The sequence below is a fragment of the Drosophila montana genome, unplaced genomic scaffold (genome assembly GCF_035044405.1).
Source record: "Drosophila montana isolate Dmon_TW-CO22-7 unplaced genomic scaffold, ASM3504440v1 contig_3047_1, whole genome shotgun sequence".
Taxonomy (NCBI): Eukaryota; Metazoa; Arthropoda; class Insecta; order Diptera; family Drosophilidae; genus Drosophila; species Drosophila montana.
Genome location: NW_026997923.1, coordinates 58,946 through 75,532, shown reverse-complemented (window position 1 = coordinate 75,532; position 16,587 = coordinate 58,946). Strand labels below are relative to the sequence as shown.

At 36.4% G+C, this 16,587-nt stretch overlaps 1 protein-coding gene across 6 annotated transcripts; it reads right to left on the bottom strand.

Moving 5' to 3' along the window:
- Positions 1-6,580: 6,580 nt before the first annotated feature.
- On the bottom strand, positions 6,581-12,916 carry Atg101 (autophagy-related protein 101). 6 transcript variants are annotated; one of them, XM_064685477.1, is made up of 7 exons: positions 12,731-12,916; positions 11,601-11,926; positions 9,511-9,603; positions 9,385-9,446; positions 9,280-9,323; positions 8,068-8,166; positions 6,581-8,002 (listed from the first exon to the last, which is right to left on the bottom strand). In XM_064685477.1, exon 7 carries the CDS (start codon positions 7,517-7,519, stop codon positions 6,863-6,865), a length of 657 nt encoding a protein of 218 aa, XP_064541547.1. In that variant the 5' UTR covers positions 7,520-8,002; positions 8,068-8,166; positions 9,280-9,323; positions 9,385-9,446; positions 9,511-9,603; positions 11,601-11,926; positions 12,731-12,916; the 3' UTR covers positions 6,581-6,862. The 6 variants fall into 6 exon arrangements, with proteins under 6 accessions (XP_064541547.1, XP_064541548.1, XP_064541545.1 ...); XM_064685478.1 differs by having other exon boundaries at positions 9,385-9,603; XM_064685475.1 differs by lacking the exon at positions 11,601-11,926.
- Between the last annotated feature and the right edge of the window lie 3,671 nt (positions 12,917-16,587).

Here is a 16,587-nt window from a genome sequence, read left to right as displayed (position 1 = left end):
CATTGTATGGTTAGTGATTACACACAAACAAGTATTTCTCTAATACTTCGTCCGAATAATCTAAACTATTCGATAAATATAAGATGTCGCAAATAACAGTCAACACTTTCGGGTTGTCTGTAAAATAACAGTTATTGTCAGACAGAATGAATAAGGGAGAAAGAAAACACACAAAGTTCTGTTTCTATGTAGCAGGCTCTGGGCACGAGCAGGCTCGGGCATGTTATTCCACGAACACTGAACAGAAAAATTGCTGCCAAAGTGTCTTTTGTGCTTGTGTGTGTCTAATAAAATTGCATGCATTTTTAATTGTTAAGCTTAATATTTAATAAAAATACCCATACACATAAACATATAAAAACAAACTATAAATTATTAAATGGGTGTTTTCTTATAGATTGGAATATGTGCATGTACACATACATACATACATATGTATATTGTCAGCTTGCCTACATCTTAACTATATTATGTCATGCCATCTTTTTCACTCTCACTCTCTCTCGCTCTAACTTTCATTGATATCGTCACACGACAACAACAAGAAAAGACACTTTTCGCTTCCACTTTGTTCGTTTTGCTCTCAAAATAACACACATTTCTGTGCGACCGACCGAATGTGTCCTGTTAAAATCTTACTGTTAGAAATAACAGCGGCATTGCTGAAGCAAATGTACAAACAGAGTACACATTTGCTAGGAAATAAAGTGTTTGATGGAGAGCAAAACCGAATTTGCTTCGATTTTTTCTGCGTTGACTGTTATTTGAGACCTCTGATAAAAATACCAATAATTCATACTTGTGACAATAATGCCACAATACTTCCAGCCCGTTCCGAAGTTGTCCGTCAAATAAAATTATCTTCAGTAACAAATAACATATAGTAATATATATATATATGTTAAAATAACATATAAATTTTGCATAATAACGGATGCAAGTAAACAAGCTTGCGGAGCAGTTTTAACCTTTACTTATGGTGATAAGCAATTACCCGTAGCATACGCTTCTCGTTCATTCACAAAAAGTGAAAGCAATAACCCATTTTCGACCATACATATATGGTCAACACTTCACTATAAAAGCAGACCATAGACCACTAACGTACTTATTTTCGATTGTAAATCCCAGTTCAAAATTAACTAGAATGAGAAGAGTATTAGATTATTGTAGAATATCTAAAGGGAAAAGACAATTTCGTAGCAGATGCGTTATCTAAAATAACCACCAAGGATCTCAAAAATACAAACAGCAATGTCTTGAAAGTCACTACAAGACATCAAAGTAGACAAAATAAATTCTGCGCGAGAAAAGAACAACGAATTTTGCCACAGTAAAACCTTAATAAAGCTTCTCAGCCGAACGTAAACGATATCATTAAAAACGACGATATACGCAAAATAGTCTCCTTGCATATAACAAAAATGCTATGCTTGTTAAAGCATGGAAAAAAGATTATTGCGAGAATTGAGATTAGCGACCTACTTATATACCAATAGAACTCTTGATTTAGGTGAATTTTTCCAAAGGCTTGAAAAAGAAGCCGGTATAATAGAAATCAGCCAACTAAAAGTGGTACCGAGCGAAAAGATCTTCGAATTAATTTTCATTAATACTTTTAACAATTGGGCAACAAATATCTAAAAAAAATCTTACAGTAACGCTACTGAGACAGGTAACCCAAATAGAAAATTAAAATTAAAAAGAAGCTATTTTGTCTGCATTCCATGACGATCCAATTCAAGGTGGTCATACTGGCATTTTTAGAACGCCAAGAATAATAATAAAAAGACATTACTTCTGGATAAATATGACACGGCATAGAACAAAGTACATACGGAATTGTCCAAAATGACAAAAAGCTAAAACAACAAAGCATACAAAGACACCTTTAAAACTAACTGAAACACCAATATACGACAGGGTAATTTTTGACACTATAGGTCCATTACCAAGATCAGAAAATGGTAACGAGTATGCAGTTACACTTACTTGCGAATTAACAAAATATCTTGTTGCCATTCCAATCCCAAATAAAAATGCAAAAACTGTCGCTGAACCTATATTTGAATCTTTTATTCTAAAGTACGGGCCAATGAAGACGTTCACAACGGACATGGGTACAAAGTATAAGAATTCAGTGATAAATGACATATATAAATACTTAAGAACAGATAATATTACATCAACAGCACACCATCACTAAACAGTTGGTACTGTTGCAAGAAGCCACAGAACGTTTAATACATACGTTCGTATATATCAGTTGATAAAACTAATTGGGACGCATGGCTCCAATGTTTTGTTTATTGCTTTAATACTACAGCATCTATAGTACATAATTATTGTCCTTACGAGTTAGTATTTAGCAAGACATCCAATTTTTCAAAACATTTTAATGGTGTAGATAATATAAATCCACTTTATATCATAGAAGATTATTCAAAAGAATCCAAGTTTAGATTAGAGCAAGCTTATAAAAGAGCTAGAATAATGATAGATAAACATAAGCAGAAAAATAAGGAACTATATGATGGGAAAACATTAGACCTTAATTTGAATACAGGAGATAAAATACTTTTAAAAAATGAAGTAGGCCATAAATTAGAAAATAAATACCTAGGAACATATACGGTAGTAAGAATAATAAAAAAGATAATGCTATAATAAAAGATACCAAGGGTAAAGAACAAAAAATTCGTAAGGATATATTAAAAAATTTTAATTCATAACACATTTAAATTTTCTTTTTGAATTCGAATTCAAAATCAACAAAAAAAAAAATATATATTTATATGTGTTCAACGGCCTGATCAGCCAAATGAATATTAACGACAATAAAACATTTTTAAAGAAAAACAAATTATTATATTGAATTTTTATATTTTTATACTTTTAAATTTTTATATTCTGAAATTTTATTAGTTTTATATTTTTATATTTTTCAGTTTTTATATTACTAATTATTACAATCAATTATACTATAAATAACTACATATTCATAATATTACGTTATTTTTCTAAAAAGGGAAGTGTAGTGTATTTATACATATAAATCTAATCACATATAACTTAAATTGTAACACTTTGTTGAAAGTATAAATAAACCTAAATATGCCTAACATAAACATGACCGTATATATGTATGTACATAGTCAAGTACATACATACATACAATCTACGCATATAAGTAATATATAGCCACTTGAGCAGACCAAGCTAGCGTGGTCTCTTTGAGTGAGCACCCAAATATATGAGCACACCCTCTCTCTATCTCTCTCTTTGCAGCTGTTAACCGATAATAGCATAAATATATATACATGTTATCCATAGGCTAAGATCATTCTTCACTACAATAAAAGTTGTTGACAAAAAGGGTACCGACAAGTTGGGAGAAAAGAAAAAACGCCTTGTCATCGACTTTAGGAAACTAAACGAACAGACAGAGGCTGACAGATACCCCATGCAAAACATTTTAATAATATTGGCCAATCTACAGAAAGCTAAGAACTTCACGACGCTAGATGTGAAGTCCGGCTACCACCTGATTATTTTAACGGAACGAGGCAGGCCAAAAATGTATTTTTCTGTTAATGGGGGAAAGTACGAGTTTTGTCGGCTCCCTTTCGGATTGAAGAATGGGGGCGGTATCTTCCAGAGAGCCATCGACGATGATCTGTGCAAACAAATCGGCAGATCATGCTATGTTTACGTCGACGACGTAATTGTCTTCTCCCAAAACAGAGTAGATCACTTCAAGCATGTTGACTGGGTATTAAAAAGACTCCTAGAAGCAAACACGAGGGTGGCGCAAGAGAAGACGCAGTTTTTCAAGAAAAGCGTAGTACCTCGGGTTTATTGTAACCAGCGAGAGTAAAAAATAGAACCTGAAAAAGTCAAAGCCACTCAGGAATATGTTGAATCGGAAAACCTTTACGCGGTACGGTCCTTCCTAGGACTGTCAAGCTACTACAGGTGCTTCGTGAAATTCTTCGCGTCCATTGCGAAACCTTTGTCCGATATCCTTAAAGGGGAAAACGGGTCGATTAGTAGGCATAAGTCAAAAAAAGTTCCGATTGAGCCGAACGGAACACAGCGTCATGCCTTCGAAAAACTTCGAAATATCTTGACTTCAGAAGACGTCATGCTCCCGGACTACAAGAAACCATTCGATTTAACGACAAATGCTTCGGCTTATGGTATAGGCGCGGTTCTATCACCGAACGGCCGTCAGATAACAATGGTTTCGAGAACCTTAAAAGATAGGGAGGTAAGCTATGCGACAAACGTGAGAGAGCTGCTCGCGATTGTGTGGGCTTTGGGGAAACTCCGACATTACCTCTACGGGGTAGAGACATTAATATTTTCACAGACCACCAGACCCTCGCATTTACCGTTTCAGGGAGAAACCCAAATTCTAAAATAAAGCGTTGGAATGCGTTTATTGATGAGCACAACGCTATCGTTTTTATAAGACAGGGATAGAGAACCAAGTTACTGATCCCCCTTTTTCCGACAGAAGTTGAAGGCACTAGAAGATCAAATGTCCACTGCAGCAACAATTCATAGCGAAGCATCTCTGACATACACGATCGAAAAAACAGACAAGACTCTAAACTGCTTCAGAAACCAAATAATTTTGGACGAGGCCCATTTCCCGTTAAAAGAGAATTTTATTCTATTTGTGGAACAGACACGGCATATCATAAATTTTGTGAGCAGGGGCTCACTTCTTGATATCCTAAAGTCAGTTGTTAACCCTGGGGTAGTAAACGCAATACGCTGCGAACCGCCCATCCTAGCCCACGTTTAGAACGACCTTGTTACAAGCTTTCCAGCAACAAAGTTTTGGCATTGCAGGAACCTGGTGACAGACATTTTCGATAAATACGAAATGTCAGAAATAATCACAACAGAGCACAATCGTTCGTAAGGTTTGCGCAAAGGCAAAATACGACAGACACCCAAAAAGACAGGAGCTAGGCGAAACACCAATTTCGTCGTATAGCGGAGAAATATAATACGTATACACATACTCGACGAATAAAAATTCTTCTTTCTTGTGTAGACAAGTTCTCCAAGTTCGCAGTAGTCCAACCGATAGCGTCCCGCACTATCGAGGACGTAAAAATCGCATTGATTCAGCTGATGAACATCTTCCCTCTTTGCAAGTCAATATACTGCGACAACAAACCGTCACTGAATTCAAGGCCACAAATACAATGTTGTCAATCTATTTTGATGTTTCCATCAGCAATGCGCCAAGGCCAATAAAAGACTCGGCAATAAGTTGACTCCTTTGGGGACATCAGTCCTTGTTAAGGGAAGGGTGGTGCACAAGGAGAACCTTAAATAGGCCTTTGTGGTTTATCTTATTATTCATTTATGCACCATTAGTTAAGGCTTAAGCCAGATACAACTTTTAATCTACGTTTTTGGGTTATTATACGCGTTGCTTCCCTTCTTCGCGCCAGTTCCCGCCCGGATAACCGAATATTCCCACGTAAGAACCCTGTTGTCCGCTTTAACTGTACACCATAGGATGACGAGAAGTGCAGATTTCCTGGGCACCGTAGTAGCAGAAGTAGTAGTTACTATTAAGCTTTTACAATGCAATGATATAATACACTTTATAATTAAATACCCTAAAATCAGGTTCTCCTGCAAGAGTCACCATCTTTCTAGTAGCGCACAACGGCAGATTGCTGCAGCTACCTAACAACATCATGGCCGAGTGCGAATTTGAGGTAGTCGAGGTCGCAAACTGGCCAACAACTACTGCAACCTTTTGTGAGCTAGCGGCCGATGACTCATGCGCCCAAGGTTTACATGTGGGTGGCGTTGCCCACTGCAGGACTTAAGCCAGCCACCTGGACCCGATCACGATGGTCGACGATGGTATCGAAATAATAAACAACCGCCCAGCGTAGGTTAGCATTGACAATGGTCCAGATATGAATGTAGTCGGTACCCATCTTGTAACCTTCGAACCCATCGCTAACTGGTGGCAAAGATTGGCATGCCTGAGTTAACTGTTGACCCCATCCGCGACCGTTGGACCTCGCAACGGTAGCATTTAAGACGTAAACAGTCAGCATTGCGGCGGTCAGCGACAGCAGCGCGCTTATGGTAACCTAATGCCTTGCACGAGACGCAAGTGTTATCACTACCGGCGGCAACAGCGCTTCCGGCAACTTTCAGCTAGGGTTTATTCCTAAGAAGACTTTTGTATTTAGTTCTTAAGTTGCATTAATATTGGCCGGTCGTGCCCAATAAATATCTAAAACCGAGTCCCTAATCGTCTTATTGTTGCGCCCGTCGGCCAATACCTAAACTAAGGAGAAATCGGTCGTTGAATCCCTTCATCATCTGCCGAGTGGAATCAACATAATTTATATACATTTCTGCTATTTACCACGTCTCTTATTGGCGTAGCCGTAAAACTTAAAAACAAAATTTGACGTCAGAAAAACACAATTATTCGCGGTTATATGTCTCTAGCTTTTATAATAACGAAAAAAAATGCGTTCAACAGACAGATGCATGTACATTGCACAAAACTAATAACACTGTGAAGGAATATTAGCTCGCAAAGGACTCCGAATATTTAATTGTTGTTTAATGAGAGATTGTATTACATTTTAGACATATTACATGTCTGTTAAGCAGAAGATTTTTTTTCTTAATGATTTTGGTCATGGCGCTCTTTTTGAAAAAGCCATACACAAAATACTAACAAGTTCAAGAATAGGTGTGCTAGCCAGTTTTATAGTTATTGCCACATAAATTATTATCGGTTAAGCAAAAAAAAACGTTGACCGCACAGACCAAGACATACGTTTCTTTGCTAATATTCAGAAAATCACATTGCAAGCGTTTCTTTGATGATCTTTTTCATGGCATTTCCCATTGAAGGTGCCGTTGATCCGGAAGTTGAATAATCGAATTTGAACAAATATGGCTGTACATCGGGAAAGGAAGTGTCGAAGATCAGATCAAGCTCGCTTTGACTTGGAGTCTTAGGTACATAATCGTGTCGGTTCATTAATTCTGTAATGTATATAACCTTTTCGGTAAGCAGGTCCGACACATTTTCGCGGCAGAGCTGGCGCTCATCCTCGTTCTCGTGTTTAATTAAATCCAGGTGTACTGTCCACACCTCCCATGGTATAGACTCCTGTGTAAATAACCAACGATTTTTCTTTTTCTGAAAAAACTCCAAACTGATCTGTCCGGATCCGCAGCTTTCATTTGAGCGCAACTTTTCGCTAAACAAATTGATGGCACGCTTCACCCTGCGCGTAAGGCTATCTGATGTGCAGCAAACATATGTGAAATCAATAAAGTCACAATCGACATCTGAATACCCCACGGTACCAATCGAGTATTGTGCATCTCCCGTATACATATATTTGCCCAAACAGCGGTGAAAAAGCACTGTGTGAAATATGCCGGCCACTGCCTCATCCACCTGGCGACCTTCCATAGTAAGATCAAATATCTGTGAGCGTGCGTTCATTCTAGAAGTCGACTCTTTGATTCAACAATCGAGTACAAGCTAGTTTTTCGTTGGTGCTGAGCTTGCTCAAAAATTTTTACTGTTTGGGAATTCGTGCTCTGCCACGACGAAGCCGAGTTCCGTTATATTTTTTTTTGCCTGCACTCGCTATTACATATATTATTATAATTATACTCTAAGCATAAGCTCTAAAAGTAATCGTTAAGAAATAGTTTTAATAACGTTTCCATTCCCTCTGTTAAATTAATAATTTTGTAAGAGTTTAGATTAAATGTAGCTTTGTTTGTTTCCGTTCAATATAGTTGTTTAAACTCTTCAATATTTGGGAAACAGATTTGTTTGTCACCATTCTTCAGCTAATGGTATATTAATCTGTGGTTTATATTTATAAGATCGTACCTATATATGCGAACATGCCTCAAAATCGGACAACTTTATGTGAAATCTTTGCGTTAACAGAATGTTCTCCGTTGTGCAGGAAGTCTAGATAAAAAGCAAATCGATAAGTCCATTATCTGTTTGAATAAACGAAACCAATGTGAACTCACCTATAATGAGCGAAATTTTGCCAACTTACAACTGCAACAAATCATGAGGGAAGTGATCAACTTTGCCAGACAATTCGCCATTGGGTAGGTAATCGGGTACTAAAAAATATGTAAAAACAAATGTTGTCTGCTAAGTATATGTTTTAATGATAAGAGGTAGCACGATTAATTAGTACATCCAAGGTTTGACACAAACGTATACCAATAAACGTATACCGTATACCAATTGGTCTCTCAGTTTTAAAACTATCGTCTCGAAACATTGCAAAGGTCCGTGTTTCTGTTGTAGATACTGTCTGCCGGTTTAGACCACGTATATACTTTATGTCTCATAGTAATGATCAGTCGAAAAGGAAGTTCTTTTAGAAATACTTTTTTGTTTGTTAAGATAACTTGACCAAACTCGGCATTTACTAGTCTTACTATGCTGCTTATATATTAGCAAAATCTTTTCAAGATCGGACTACTATATTATATAGCTCTATATGAAGAATTGGCAAAATATTCCGCTTTCTAAGATATTTTCACCAAACTCAGAATTTACGAGCTTAACTATTGTTTTATATCTGGTAAGTCTTAAGGAAAATGTCTATAAGGATATTTCATCTTCAATGTGCCGAATATAGGCGTACTTTTTTTCTGATTATGGTTTTTGTGACTCATAACTTTAACTTTTCCTTTTAATCTGTTACTTTCAATTCAACAAGCATTGAATTCAATCCTTTAACATCAGTTCGTGTTTGGACAAAATTTTACATTTCGGTGTTGCGTTAATTGAAAAGCAGACGCGATATTCTTCTTTTTCTTTTCTTAGCATAAATTTTATAATTTGGGCATGAAATGCATAATGAAAAATGTCATAGAAGGATATTCAGCATCAATAGTCAAGTTTATATGTCTGTTTGTTTTTTTTTTTTAGCAACTAAGGATATATTACAAATGTGACTTCGCTGAAGGATTTTAGGTAATCCATCTGACTTGTATGCTTGTATAACGCATTGCAGATTACAAGAGATAAAGTTGATGCTAATGAGGCTGCACTCATAATTTAGGAGAATACCAGAACTGCCTCTTTTTAAAAGCAAAAGCTTGGGTGTAGTCAAAAGGGCGCAAAATAAATCCACAAAAATTCCTCAGAGCCTAGATAATTTTGGTTACAAGTATTTTTTTTAATATTTATTTATACGAATATGAAGTTAGAGATGATCTTACCAATAATTGATTTGCTTTACTATTAGGGGAAGATGGCCAATAACCTGCAATATAATAAAAGGTGCATAAATAGATTATAGAGAATAATGAATGTGAACTCCGTACTTTGATTTTTTCTTCTTATTTTAAGAGCGTATCTAGGGTTATTGCTGGTATCGGTCTTGCACCTATAAAAGAATACCACAGTGAAGGCACCACTAGGCTCAATAAGTTCAACGAAGAATAACTTACTGCGACTAAATCTTTAAAGTCGCATCTAAGTTATGAATCAGTCTTCGGTCATGGCATTTTGTAACGTCGTGAACGTTGTAAAGATGTTAGTCCCTGATTAAAAGAAAAAAAAAGTAAGAAAAAAATAGATAAATTATGCAGCTGGTTTTTTAAGATAGTTGGTTATGATTCTATAGATTTATATTACGTTCTCGATATCACGCCCCTAATTTTGTATTGACGATCGGCAAGAGGCTTTACGACTATTTGATAAGACTATGCCCTACTCTATCCTCACCAATTCGGCATCTAGTCAGTCACTCTTATTGATGCTTTGGTAAGCAGTTCTTTACCATAAACACATTATTCGATTGTGTGCGCAATAACGCCACCTTTATCATCTTTCGTAACGACAAAGACGCAACGAAAGTACAGGGCTCGAGAGCGGGCCAGACAGACGGCCATTGCTAATTCGAGTCGACTGTTGATGCTGATCAAGAATATACATACTTTATGGGGTCGGAAATGCTTCTTTCTGCCTGTTACATACAGTTGCGCAAAAACATTATACCCTTTTTACACATTTTTTATGGGTTCAGGGTATAAAAACAATGCCAATGGGATCCCCGGCCTCCCAGTAATCGCAGACATAATAATGGAAATACTGTTGGACAATACTGATAAATTAAAAATATTACCAAGACTTTGTAATACGTAACAGGCAAAACAGAAGTACATTCTGAAAGAACTGAACACTGGATAATCATCACGCCTCACGAAATAAGACTGCTACAACAAATATGAAATAAAATTAATCCACAAATACTTTAGAAATATTCTTCAACAACACAAAGGCAAAAATTCCAATGATGGACAAAGGTAAGGAACAACAACAATAATTGAAATAAAGTGTACAACGGCACAACAAACTCAAAACTAATAACAAGAATAACTGAACTCATTAACTTATTATATAAAACTATTGAATGGTCAAATAGTTTCAACCTCCATGTCAAAGATCGTAGACGTGTAAAACAATGCACTTTGTAAACAGTTTCATTACTTGCTAAAACTACTTTATTTTAATGTTAAAACAAAATTGTTTGCATTCATATGTGAATAAAAATTTGGAATAGGTCATGATCAGCACTGGAAACCAGCAAAAACCAGACCAGTGAATAACAACACATATATACATATTTTGATGTCGTTATGCATTCATTATTCATGCAAACATAGCTGCTTGCACGCTATTTGCTGAGTCAAGAACTTTTCTCGAGCATACACTGTCGAAAAGCAAAAATGAAATCAATCTATGTGTGCTATTTTCTGACCATAGTTATTGCACAAGGTGCACTCTGTGATAAAATAATTTCACTTTTTAATTTTCCTGTAAAATTTTATATTAGGATCTAAGGTAATGTATCATTCAAATAAAGCATGCATTTCATGGATAAAGCAAAAGTACTATGCGTCGATCGTAAGTTTAAAACTTTTCGCTCCATGTACTTCGAAAACGAAGCGATGCAAAGTACCATCGACTGGCAAACGATCAATAACGAGATCCCGGCTTTCAGAGTTAGAATCACAAAATTTGACATGTAGCTTCTCGTATAGTAAATTTAATTTTTTAGATAACACCTAACCCAGTAACTCGAAAATTAAAGTTGGAAACACACAACATTTCTATACCGTACTTTTGGCTGGCGTTTTAGCGTATATAAATATTAATATTCCATGGAACAATCAAATTTTTTGATAAACAATATTTCAAGACTGTTTAAGAAAGAAAATATTCGTATATTCTCAAAACACAATTGCATTCAAATTATGGAAAGATTCTTGATCTGCATATAGTATATTCTAGAATCTTCATGTCAAATTTGGTGACTTTAGCTCTTAAGACCTAAGAGATTTGCTAAAAAAAAAAAAGGATTTCAATGCCGATTTTACCAATTGCTTTGAAACGAGGAAGTTATCAATTATCAGATACAAACTCGTACTGCGCGGGCACTAGGAGTTTATAATTTTAATTCGCTAGTTCTTATTGGTTCTGAGATGGACACGTTTATAGATAGACTCGGCAATTAATGCTGGTTAAGAATACATACACTTAATAGGCTCGGAGATGCTTCCTTCAGCTTCCAATTTTTTTTTTTTTTGTTCTGTGTATGTGGAGGTGGAAATTCAGAAGTCCCGAAAGCTTCAAAACTTGTTAAACTTGCATCAGATAGGCAAGCAATCAAACAGGCAAACATGCGCATAGACGCTTGTATACACATACAAACTTGTGCAAAAGTGTGTGCACGACCGGTCAAAACAGTTTCCATGCACACATGCCAGCGCTCAGGTACCCTTACCAACAAAAACCATGCAACATGTAACATTTCTGCACCGATTTTTTCTTCTGTTCCATGTTAAAAATTGGCGTTATGTCCTGAATTTTTGTTTGAACGAGGTAAGGAAATACTAATTAATTCTGGAATGGCCATTTAAACTGCTGAGATATACATATTAAAAAAAAAAGCTGTCTTTCCTCAATGCTTAGATATATTTCTAACATTATGGACTATCTGATCACTTATAATTGACAACGTATGCCATAAATGCCTATGTACACATTCGTTACCTTTTCGGCTAAAGTGATAACAAAATACGGTTCACAATGACTTTATTAGAGCCAAAAACGTGCCTTTTTGTTGTTATTTATCTTTTTTATTATTAAACTGTATAATTTTTTTGGTTAAATGCAGATAATACACGTAAAAATAAAACTTCCCTTCTGCGAGTTAGTTTTTTCTGTTACAAAAAAATATTTTAGTCGCTGTACGAAGACATTATTGGTACACTTTAGCTGTCTAATTCAGATCCCATCCAATTGTTTTATGGTTAGATCTAAGACGTAGTGTGTCTTTAAGATAATATTAAGGAATTATGTACCTGTATAAAATAAAAACAAACACAGATAACATAGATGTTTTGTGAATGTGTATCTACAAGTATAGTTACATGAATAAGCATAGGTATACATACACCTACTCTTACACATATGTATATACGCTTATCAATGGTGCGACTTTTATTATGTTTGCTGCCTTAACTAACCTTTCACCACTGTTTTGCTGTCGAATTCGACAACCTTTTGAAGGCTATAGTTTTAGATATTGATTATGCGTTGGTTATAAACACTTTCTGTAAATCTTGTTTGGTGCTACTTTCCCAGCCAATGGAAGTCACTCACGTATGTTTTGGATGAAATGCCACCACCTTTAAAGATAGTGATTCTGTTCCTCCTGATTCGTTCACTTAATTAAACAGTGTGGGTGCCACTACTGCAGCTTCTGTTTTTATACTTTCCTTGCGAGTATATGGCAAAATTTGTACTTCTCATTCTTCAGATTCACTAAATTTTATTTCCAATTAAAGATGAGCGATATTTACTCAACCCGTTACAAGTAACAAGTATTCAAAAGTAACTCCTATGTCATGCACGGATAGTAAAGCAAGGGTCTACTTGATGGTCGTTGTTTACTCAAAAGATTTACACCGAAAATTTCACTAAGAAATTACTACGACGATATGACAAATGACTGGATCAATGTTATAGATATGTTAGATATATATGTATATAATATCTCTATATATAAAACTGTTTGTCCTGACTGACTGACTGACTGACTGACTGACTGACTGACTGACTGACTGACTGACTACATTTCATAAACTTGCAGTTTGTTTCATTTTTGTGGTTGCTGTCTTGTTGCTTGCCTATTTTTATACTTGTTGCACAGTTGAAATCTTAATAACAAATTCTGTACTCAGGTTGTTCCTTTCGTACTCGTCGAAGAGCTGAGTACTGTGTAACTGGCCTGTACCACTAACCAAATAACATATAGACCGGACAACCCGTACTTTTGTTGGGCCTTCGTTTTTGTTCGGGTTCGAGACATGCCCGCATGCTCTCACAGCAAGAGAGTAAGAATTAGAATTCATAGAAGCATTTATGCGCATGTGTGCCTGTTGCTCTCTGCCTGCCTGTCCGATGCAAATTTGACAATATTTTTGGATTTCTGAATTTCGAGCTCTACACACACACAGAGACACAAATGTGTGTGAATGGGCTGATCATGGGCGCAAAATTTAAAAATATCATTATTGGCACACGTCTCACGCGCGCCCTTCTTTTTATGATTTGGGGTTTGAATTGAAAAAGACAGCGTTACCGTTCCACGACACAGGCCATATGTATTCTTACTCTCCTGCTGTGAGAGCATGCGGGCATGTCTCGAACCCGAACAAAAACGAAGGCGAGTTTGGACCAGCCGCAAAAAAAATGAATGTCACCAACAAAAGTACGGTTTGTCCAGTCTATATGTTATTTGGTTAGTGCCTGTACTCAGGTTGTTACTTTCGTACTCGTCGAAGAGCTGAGTACTGTGTAACAGATCTATACTCAGGTTGTTCCTTTCGTACTCTTCGAAGAGCTGACCTGTGTAACTGGCCTGTACTCAGGTTGTTCCTTTCGTACTGGCTACAAAGCTAAGAACTGGCTGCAAAGCTAAGAACTATGAAACTGATGTGTACTTGGCTGTTATTTTCAACTTGCAACTATGCGGCCTCACTTACAAAAACCATGAGAGCGCCTCTTTTCTCAAGCTGGCCTTTAATTGTCAGATCGCACAACACGATAAAGTGACGATAAGGTCCACATGCTGCTTTTCCTAAATGCCAACGAAAACCTTTTTTAACTTTATATATAATAATAATATTTAAATTAAATATAAAAAGAAATTGTAATAGAGCATAACATTATAAAATTTTATTTGGTTTGTTCTTATACATATATATTTATTTATAAAAAACGGCGCGCCTACAAGTCGAGTAACAGTCGCTGTTATTTGTAACTGGTATTTTTTTGTAACTGTCATAGTTGTCACTGTGACACAAAAATAACACTATCGATCATCCCTATTTCCAATGGCTTACCGATAGAATTATTTCATTTTGTGTGAGGTCAGGCAATATCGATGAATCGATTATTGCCACAGGCTTATGATAATTCCGCATTTCCGCTGCACGGTATTTGGAGCTTTCGCACAAAAATATCAATTCTTATAATTAATTATTATGCGAGTTGTTAAAAAAAATATTCAGAAGAAGAGATGAACAGAAAATCATCAGATTTTTGTTCTTATTCTTATTTCCTACTTTTTTAGCTTGGTCTGAATTTCGGCTTCATTTGTATAAAGATCGTATTTTTTGTATTAGTCAGCCCTCATAGGCAAAAGAGTCAGGGGTGGTGTTATATATCTACTTAACGTAGTTTTTTTCTCAGGAAGCCATTTCCGTCGGAATTTATTTTTATTGCGTATTATCACTAACGATACATGGCATAGATACGTCAAACAGCAAAACAATCAAAACACGATAAATCGCAACGAGTGAGCCCAAAGGGTGCATGCACTAATCAAAGAATATATAGATGGGACATGCCGTACACGAAATGTGGGCTCTAAAAAATCGGTGCATCTGGTCCAAAATTCTTCAATTCAAACCCAAAATTATAAAAATGAAGGGTGCGCGTCAGATGCGTGCCAATAATGATATTTTCTTTTGCGCCCATGATCTGCCCATTCACACACATTTGTGTGTGTGTGTCTGTGTGTAGAGGTCGAAATTCAGAAATCCCAAAATATTGTCAAATTTGCATCGGACAGGCAGGCAGGCACCAACAGGCACACAAGCTCATAAATGCTTCTATTCATATAAAAAATATGCAAGTATGCGTGAATAGCAAGTCCAAAAACTTTTAAATGCACACATGCCAACGCTTAGGTACCCTTTCGAAGAAGAACGAGCTAAAATGAAAGAATTTCGCATCGACTTGGCAAACCCTTTCATTATTTCATATTACTCGTCCCCTCAAAAGGGAAGAAATGCCACCGAGTTTTGAGAAAAATTTAATTTGTGGGCAATTTTGCTTGTGCGGACACATACACACACAAGCATTTAAACGGTAAATATACATAAAGAGAGCATTGAGAGCACTGAGAGTAAGTGCGAGCGAGATAAAAATAAACAGCGATGCCATTCTATCACACAAATCGTATGGAAGAGAGTAAGCCAAAGCAGTCTCCTGTAGAGTAAGCGAATAAAAGACATCATATGCATATCTTATTCTTTTTGTGGACCAGATGCACCGATTTTTTTCGCCCACATTTCTAGTACGGCATGTCCCATCTGTGTGTTCTTTGGTAAGTGGTGCCTGCGACCATTTTAGTGTGCCCAGAAAGAGTAAGACTGCTGAGAGTGGCAGCCGAACGCCGGCCTATAAAAGCCGAACGTTCAGTATGAAGCCGCATCTCGGTCAGCGCATGACGTCGCTGAGGCTGATGCTATTTCTTAATATATGTATGGTAGTTTTAAATCCTTTCAGCCCAAAAACATATGTGTGTATGTATGTTGTTACTGTCCGACTTATGGTTCGGGTTCCCTTCATCGACTTGCCGGCTAGACAGAGATCCACCAGGGGTGGGTAAGACCTCGATAAAGGGAAGAGTCGGTTAACAAAATAATTTATATTTAAACTTGGACTAACGAATTTCGGTTACTTTTCGAACACTCTGTCGGACAATCGGAAAACAAGCATACAGTGGACAGCTGTTAAGGTCCACCCTAACGGAGCCCTCCCCACCATGAGTTGGCCATAAATGCACCTGCCGACTCCCAAATCCTGACCCGCCTCACACACTTATCTCACCCACCGAAATTTCTTACTCGAACATTTCACTTTTACTTACACAAAGTCATTTAATAAATTAACACTTAGCATATTTCACAATTTTTATAATAATTCTTCTTTGTAGGGCAGACGCGAAAACGGCTCGACGACACTAACACCTAGGACAAATAAATTAATTTAAGTTTATCATAAATGAAGATTATGATTAATTAATCATTGCATGGGCCGCCTGCGGGTGTCCGCTACCTATAAATAGTAGCGCTTTTTATAAATAATAATAAATAATATAAATAATTATGATAATAATAATTCAATTAATATGAAATTATGATCATTTAATATTAATTATTCGACTG

Excerpts from the sequence above, each read along its gene's own strand:
- Atg101 (XM_064685478.1), bottom strand. The coding sequence starts at position 7,519 with ATGAACGCACGCTCACAGATATTTGATCTTACTATGGAAGGTCGCCAG.